The following is an 8251-nucleotide window of genomic DNA, read 5'->3' on the forward strand; positions in this document are numbered from 1 at the left end:
CTACTGGATTTGTCACCTCTACCTTTTCTAACTCTTAATAACTGCCCTTTCTTCTATAAAATAATCCATATGGTTGCCTCCCTTTATTTTTCAGATACTTAAACACGCTTAATTTAAATCGACTGTCATATTTTCCTACTGATTCTTTTTTTTCATATTTTTATTTCAGCAAAGCCACTAATTGTGTTGTGATATAATCAAGATATTCACATCAAGTATGTCCTAGACTTTTTTTCAGCTCTTTATTGGTTTCCTACTGATTCTGTTCCCTTGCCTAGGACACCCGCACTCGTCAGCAGACGGCTGTCCGTAGCACTGTCATCACTACTAGGGGCACTGTGATGTCCATTCCTGTTCAAGGCTCTGCCCTCACACCCCCGGTCTCTCCTAGAAGGCTTCTCCCGGGGCTGTCCTGGGAGTCAGGCTGACCAGGGGAGACTGCTGCAGCTGCTCTGCCCCGTGCTGCCCACCGTCTCAGACTTAGCATCTGCTCACAGCTGTGGCCTCAGGGATGGTCCAATGGGACCCTCACACTCTCACGAGGGTGGACACCCGTGGCTGACAATCGTGGACTGAGTCTGTTTCATGCCACACAGGGGAGGTGGCTCAATGCTGACCACGGGCTTGGGGCAGTGAGCAGAGCTATCCCAGTGCCCGTCCAGAAACGCGGGGAAGTGGGGCCGCAGCTTCAACCTTCACCTGGAGCCCTGACCCCTCCCTGCCTGTGAGGACCTGGGTCCCTCTCTCTGTCCACACAGGTGGGAACCTCCTCCCTATGACCCCCTTGATGATCCCGGTCAGTGGGCGCCACTCAGCCTAGTTGCCTCTTCTTTGGTCTGGTTCCCTCTCCATTTGAGGAACTTTCTTTCTCTTTTTCTGCATGTGTCTGTGGGTACGTGTTTCAGAAATATTCAAAATAGCACTTCTCAGTGTTAGGAGCAGAGGAGGGCTCTTAGGTAGGCACCACAATCACCCACTTTGCCGTGGAGTCTGAGCCCAGGATCCTTTCATGTCCCACCCACTGCTGCTGTCAGCTGCTCTGGAAATTAACAATGGTGATCCTGCAATGAACCTGACACCATTGAGCTCACAGCCACTCTGAGGAGTGCGGCTCGCGACAACATGCCCAGGAGGAAACTCAGGCTCAGAAAGGGCATTGCCCTCACGGTCACAAGAGCAGTGGGGACAGATTTCAATAGAGATGTTTTCCTTCAAACTGAGACCTCTAACTCAAATCAAGGTCCCCTAAGCTTTCAGGCAGGATGACAAGACGGGGAGGAGAGCCCTGTCCAAGGATTAAGGGCCACCAAGCAGGCAGGAATGACTCAGGGGTTTGTTCCCAGGAAGGTGGGGTGGACACTGTTTCAAGAAAAAGGGAGAAGTCCCTGAAGGGAGCTGAGATAGAAAGCAAAGCCGCACTCTGGGGCCAGGGGAGCATGTTTCCTTCCTTATTTCCCCGAACTTCTCCTCTGTGCTCATTGCCACACTGACCTCCACGGAGCTGTAGGCAGATGTTAAACGTGTGTCTCTGCTGACCTGAGCTCTGCGGTGCAGCAGGAACCTGCAACCTCCCTGAAGCATCGCCAGGGCCTGGGTGACCCCTGTCCATGGTGAGGACCCCACAGGGACCTGCCAATGGACCGGCTGAGGACGAAGGAGACCCAACGGGGAGGCTCTGAGAGGGAAAGACGTGCTCGGGTCACCCTCACCTGGAAGGGGCGTCTCAGGAAGACACCGGGTCTCTCATGGGAATGACAGCCAGGCTCCTGGGGAGGGGCAGTTCCCCTTCCTGTGGGGCTGCTGATGTGACAGCCCTGTGACCGGGAGGACCAGCCTCCCAGTGGACACACCCTCGGGTCTCCGTCCTGAGGGCACCGTGGTCTCCTCCATCTGCACCGCCTGGACCACAGGAAGGAGACGCCATGACCCCCAGCCTCACGGCCCTGCTCTGCCTCGGTGAGATGGAGGAGGGGGAGGGGAAGCCCCAGCCAGGGAGGGACCCCTCCCCACAGCCAGGCTGCTCTGTCAGGACACCCCAGGACTCAGGAGGCTCACGGGTAGGAGAGGCGCTGCTCAGGATTCAGGGCGAGCCTCTCACAGGGGTCTCTCTTCCAGGGCTGAGTGTGGGCCTGAGACCTCAGGTGCAGGCAGGTGAGTCTGTCCCCAAGTGTCCCAGCTCCCTCCTGATCATGGGGACAAGGGGCTACCCCCAGGCAGTGGGGTGGGGAACAGCAGTTTTGAGCTGAAGGAAGGGGAGTCTGGGAGGTTGGGGGCTGAGAGCTGGGGACCTGGGGGTGAGGATGTCTTGTGACCCAGCCTCTGATGTCCTTCCAGGCACCCTCCCCAAACCCACCATCTGGGCTGAGCCAGGCTCTGTGATCCCCTGGGGGAGCCCCGTGACCATCTGGTGTCAGGGGACCCTGGGGGTCCGGGAGTTCTATCTGAATAAAGAGGGAAGCTCACCTCCCTGGTACAGACAGCCCTCACTGGAGCCCGGGGACAAGGGCAAGTTCTCCATCTCACACATGACACAAGACTATGCAGGGAGATATCACTGTTACTACCTCAGCTCCACTGGCTTGTCAGAGCGCAGTGACTCCCTGGAGCTGGTGGTGACAGGTGAGAGGACACTCGGGGGTCCCAGCCTCAGGCTCTGCCCTCAGGAAGGGGGTCTGCTCTCAGGGGTGTGTCCCTCTCACAGCCCAGCCCTGGAGGAGGAAAGGGGGGTGTGAGTCCCATTTCACAAGCTCCCTCCTTCTCTCCTAGAGGTCCACAGCAAACCCACCCTCTCAGCCCTGCTGAGCCCTGTGGTCACCTCGGGAGGGAACGTGACCCTCCAGTGTGGCTCATGGGAGGGACTGGACGGGTTCATTCTGACTAAGGAAGGAGAACCCAAGTCCTCCTGGACCCTGGATGCACAGCGATACCCCCATGGGCAGACCCAGGCCCTGATCCCCGTGGGTCGCGTGACCCCCAGCCACAGGTGGATGTTCAGATGCCACGGCTTTTACAGGGACACCCCCCAGGTGTGGTCAGCCCCCAGTGACCCCCTGGAGCTCCTTTTCCCAGGTGAGGAGGTCCCACCCTGGCCTCACGCACTTTTTGAGGCACGAGACAGATTATTAGATGCTTTTCTCCCAGGTTGTCCCAGATGAGAGGGTGGGGTGAGGGGGAAGCGGGGCGCACAGGACACACTGTGAGCAACAGTGAGGCCTGGGGACCAGGATGGGAGAAGGGGCTTCATGGGAGGAACCAGCCCCTACAGCCCACGGCTGGTCTTCCCCCAGGTGTGTCTGGGAAGCCCTCCCTCCTGACCCCGCAGGGCCCTGTCGTGGCCTCTGGACAGAGCCTGACCCTCCAGTGTCGCTCTGACATCGGCTATGACAGATTCGCTCTGTCCCAGGAGGGGAGACAGGCCCTCCCCCAGCGCCCTGGCCGGCAGCCCCAGGCTGGGCTCTCTCAGGCCGACTTCCCGCTGGGCCCGGTGACCAACACCCACGCGGGCCGGTACAGATGCTATGGTGGACACAACCTCTCCTCCGAGTGGTCGGCCCCCAGTGACCCCCTGGACATCCTGGTGGCAGGTGAGGAGCCAGCAGGTCAGTCAGGGACCCAGACTCTGTACAGGCCCTGCCGGGGGAACCCCAGCTGGTGATGCTGGGACCAGGCGTGAGGGGTCCCCAGGGAGGGAGGGAAAATGGGAGGCTTTGAGGACACAGAACCCAGGAGAAGGGCTCGTGTCTCCCCAACTCCTCACTCACACCCTCACTTTACGATTCTCATGAGCAGGTGACACCATCCACCCGCCACAAAACAAGTCAGATCCCACGAGTGATGAAATCAGGCAGATATGGGGCTGGGCTCCGAGGGTCATGTCCTGTCAAGGAGAGGCAGGTTCCCTGGGTGGACATCCTGGAGTCTAGGGTGACTCGGATCTGCTCTGACCTTGTGATCTCTTGTCCAGAATTCCTACCCTCACACCCGCAAGACTACACAGTGGAGAACCTCATCCGGATGGGCATGGCCGGCTCAGTCCTGCTGGGCCTCGGGATTCTGCTCTTTCAGGCTCAACACGGCCACGGAGGAGCCCAAGATGCAGCCAGGAGCTGAACACAAGAGGGGACCGTGCACCGTCCCGAGTGGTGGAGCCCTGTCATGACCTTATGTGCCCAGGAGGTTCTGGAAGAGAATCTGCAGCACGTGTTGTGTGAACTGTCTGACCAGGGAGGGAGAGACATGGTGTGGGTGCAGGAGAAGGCCTGGGAGTCCCTGTGGAGGACTGGGCCTCGGATAACCATGGTGCCTTCTCTCCCCACCAGTGATGACTCTCCCTGACTGCCCCGTCCCCTCTCACCCCTGTGACCTGAGGCACATCCCACATGGCAGGTTTGGGTCCTTACCTTTATACATATTCATGTTCTGTTTCACTTATCATGAAACACATGTTTCTTTATTTTTAATTTCCACGTTCGCTAATGTGTGTCATTGACCCTTATTCGTTCATCCCATAACACAGACTCTGTTTTAATAACTGAATAAGCGGGTGAAAACAGTCTCCAGTTTGGAACAGGTAAATCTAAAACTATTCCCTAAAACTTTTCCTGGACCCATCGATCTATTCTCTCCTCATGAGACAACACCTAGTACAGTTTCTCCAGAAACACGAGGTGTTTGAATGAGCACAACGGTGTCTGAAGTGACAGCCAGTGGGTGTACTGCTAAAATGGCTCTAAAAATGTATCACTTTTTCAAAAGCCCTAACTGTGGCAATCGTCTGTTTCTTTGGTGTGAATACTCTCTTTTGGCCAACTTCACGGTGCCAGTGGGAATGCACTGTTTGCAGAGCTGGAATGTGCACGTGAGTATAAAGCAGCTGCAGCACACTCACTGAGGATCTCAGGGCACACACAGGTCGTCTTCTATTTTAAAACTTAGGGTTTCCCTGGTGGCGCAGCGGTTAAGAATCCGCCTACCAATGCAGGGGACGCGGGTTTGAGCCCTGGTCTGGGAAGATCCCACATGCCGCAGAGCAACTATACCCGTGCGCCACAACTACTGAGCCTGCGCTCTAGAGCCCGCGAGCCACAACTACTGAGCCCACGTGCCACAACTCCTGAAGTCCGCGCGCCTAGAGCCCGTGCTCCACAACAAGAGAAGCCACCTCAAACAAAGAGTAGCCCCCGCTCGCTGCAACTAGAGAAAGCCCGGGCACAGCAACAAAGACCCAACACAGCCAAAAACAAATAATTAATTAACTGATTAACTTAAAAAAGAAAGGTTAAAATTTATGGTGATTTCCACCTCAATGTCATGCCACAGTGATAGTGAAAGCATGATGCCAAAATTGTATTACATCCACATTAAAGGTAAATAGAAAACAACGGCAATGTTAATTGTGGGAAAAAATATTGAGTGCCTAGAATCCCAGTATGTAACTGGTGGGAGTTCAAATTGTTAACAGTCAATGAGGAAAGTAGATAACAATTATCCATTAAAGGGAAGAGACACACGTCTCTAGCCCATAACTGTGTACCCTAGAGGAAATTGTGTGCATATGCATATGACATGTTTGTAACAGAGAAGAACAAACCTGACTCCATACTGGACCTATTCCTTTAGCTCCAACCCTTGTGCTCTGTCGCCTGTGCCCAGTCATGCACCTTTGCAAAAGAACGTTGCCTATAGCTTGAAATATACAGAATAGCCCATTCTCAAGACTCTGACCTTTAAGGGTATAACACTTCATACATACAGAGATAAAAAGTTGCAGAACAGAGAGTAACCTTTTCTTGTTGGAGGTTTAAAGGAACATTATGACCAGAGCTACATGGACAGCTGCAAGAACAAAGGATTCCAGCATCAAAAAGTGTGCAACAACCAGCCACACGTCCTCTGCTTTGTGTGTGTGTGTGTGTATGTGTATGTGTGTGGGAAAGTGTGAATGCACAGGTGGGTGTTTAATCTGTATTATTCTCTGTTCTCCCTGGAATTTTCTTCTCCATGGGGCAAGGGCTACTTTACATTTAATAAATACTGTTTGACACCCCCCCCCCACAAAAAAATCCATCTAACTCGGGTAAGAAGGTTCTTTGGGGCATTAGTCCACCACCTTCTAGGTCTGCTGGCTTTCTGAATAAAGTCACTATTCATTGCCCCAACATCTCATCTCTCTGTCCCATGGCAAGCAATATGAACTTGGACTCAGAGCACATTCATGAGAATTTTGGCAGAGGTGTCACTCATTTTAGACAAAAACCATAGACATCAATGGCACAATTAATATTTGTGGTTTAAAAGAAGACATGCAGATGGCACATGAAAAGATAATCAACACCGCTAACTAGTAGAGAAATGCAAATCAAAACTACAACGAGGTACCACCTCACACCGGTCGGAATGGCCACCATTAAAGTCTACAAACAATAGATGCTGAAGAGGGTGTGGAGAAAAGGGAACCCTCCTGCACTGTTGGTGGGAATGCAAATTGGTGCAGCCACTATGGAGAACAGTATGGAGGTTCCTCAAAAAACTAAAAATAGAGTTGCCATATAATCCAGCAATGCCACTCCTGGGCATATATCCAGACAAGCTGTAATTCGAAAAGATACATGTACACCTATATTCATAGCATCACTATTTACAATAGTCAAGACATGGAAACAACCCAAATGTCCACTGACAGATGAACGGATAAAGAAGATGTCATATGTGTGTGTATACGTATATACACACGCGCGCACGCACGCACGCACACACAGTGGAATACTACTCAGACATTAAAAAAATGGAAAAGGGTGGGAAAGGGAGGATGGGAGGGAGGGGATATGGGGACGTGTGTGTGCATATGGCAGACTCGTTTTGTTGTGCAACAGAAACTAACACAATAATTAGTGAAGCAATTATATCCCCATAAAGATCTATTTTAAAAATTGAGGGCTTCCCTGGTGGCGCAGTGGTTGAGAATCTGCCTGCTAATGCAGGGGACACGGGTTCGAGCCCTGGTCTGGGAAGATCCCACGTGCCGCGGAGCGACTAGGCCCGTGAGCCACAGCTACTGAGCCTGCGCGTCTGGAGCCTGTGCTCCGCAACGAGAGAGGCCACGACAGTGAGAGGCCCGCGCACCGCGATGAAGAGTGGCCCCCGCTCGCCACAACTAGAGAAAGCCCTCGCACAGAAATGAAGACCCAACACAGCAAAAATAAATTAATTAATAAATAAACTCCTACCCCCAACATCTTCTTTAAAAAAAAAATTGAAAGAAAAAAAAATGAAATAATGCCTCTTGCAGCAACGTGGATGGACCTAGAGATGATCATACTAAGTGAAGTAAGACAGGAAAAGAAAGACAATCTAAAAAATGACACAAGGGACTTTCCTAGTGGTCCAGTGGCTAAGACTCCATGCACCCAACGCAGGGGCCCCAGGTCTGAACCCTGATCAGGGAACTAGATCCCACATGCTGCAACTAAGAGTTCACATGCCACAACTAAAGATCCTGCAGGCCTCAAAGAGGATCCCGCACGCGGCAGTGAAGATCCCATGTGCCACAACTAAGGCCAGGTGCAGCCAAATAAATAAATAAATACAACACAAATGAACATATCTATGAAACAGTAACAGACTCACAGACACAGAGAACAGACTTGCGGTTGCCAATGGGGAGGGAGGTATTGGGAGTTTGGGATTAGCGGATACAAACTATTTATATATAAGATGGATAAATGACAAGGTCCTACTGTATAGCACAGGGAACTATATTCAATATCCTGTGATAAACCATCATGGAAAAGAATATATACAGGTATAACTGAATCACTTTGCTGTACAGCAGAAATTGACATACTGTAAATCAACTATACTTCAATAAATTTTTTTGTTCATTTTCAAAAATCTGTGGTTTATCTATATATGCAATGGAATATTATATGGCAGTAAAAATTCACAAACTGAAACTACAGACAGAATAAAGATCCATTTTGAAACATGGAATTAAATAAATAAAAGAAAATTTTAAGAAGCACGACTGTAGTATTACTCCATTACATACATAATGTTCAAGAGGAGACAAGATTTACGACTTAGGGAGGCATAACTAATCTTGACCCTACAGTAAAAGAAGGAAACGATTTCCATGTAAATTCATTAGGGTGGTAACCTGTATGGTGATGCTGGAAGCTTTCGTTCAAGATGGAAGCCACAGGGTCTTCTGGAAAACTGGTAATTTCTCACTGAATTTCTTTCTTATTGCTTT

General features: G+C 51.3%; 1 protein-coding gene across 2 annotated transcripts; it reads left to right on the forward strand.

Annotated features, from left to right (window-relative positions):
- The first annotated feature begins 6 nt into the window (after positions 1 to 6).
- LOC112406422 (leukocyte immunoglobulin-like receptor subfamily A member 6) lies at positions 7 to 3691 on the forward strand. 2 transcript variants are annotated; one of them, XM_024755198.1, is made up of 5 exons: positions 7 to 1956; positions 2101 to 2151; positions 2335 to 2619; positions 2767 to 3069; positions 3288 to 3691. In XM_024755198.1, the coding sequence occupies exons 1-5, from the start codon at positions 1923 to 1925 to the stop codon at positions 3653 to 3655; spliced, it is 1041 nt and encodes a 346-aa protein (XP_024610966.1). In that variant the 5' UTR covers positions 7 to 1922; the 3' UTR covers positions 3656 to 3691. The 2 variants fall into 2 exon arrangements, with proteins under 2 accessions (XP_024610966.1, XP_024610967.1); XM_024755199.1 differs by having other exon boundaries at positions 2116 to 2151.
- Positions 3692 to 8251: the final 4560 nt, after the last annotated feature.

The sequence above is a fragment of the Neophocaena asiaeorientalis genome, unplaced genomic scaffold (assembly GCF_003031525.2).
Source record: "Neophocaena asiaeorientalis asiaeorientalis breed wild unplaced genomic scaffold, Neophocaena_asiaeorientalis_V1.1 scaffold694, whole genome shotgun sequence".
Classification (NCBI taxonomy): domain Eukaryota; kingdom Metazoa; phylum Chordata; class Mammalia; order Artiodactyla; family Phocoenidae; genus Neophocaena; species Neophocaena asiaeorientalis.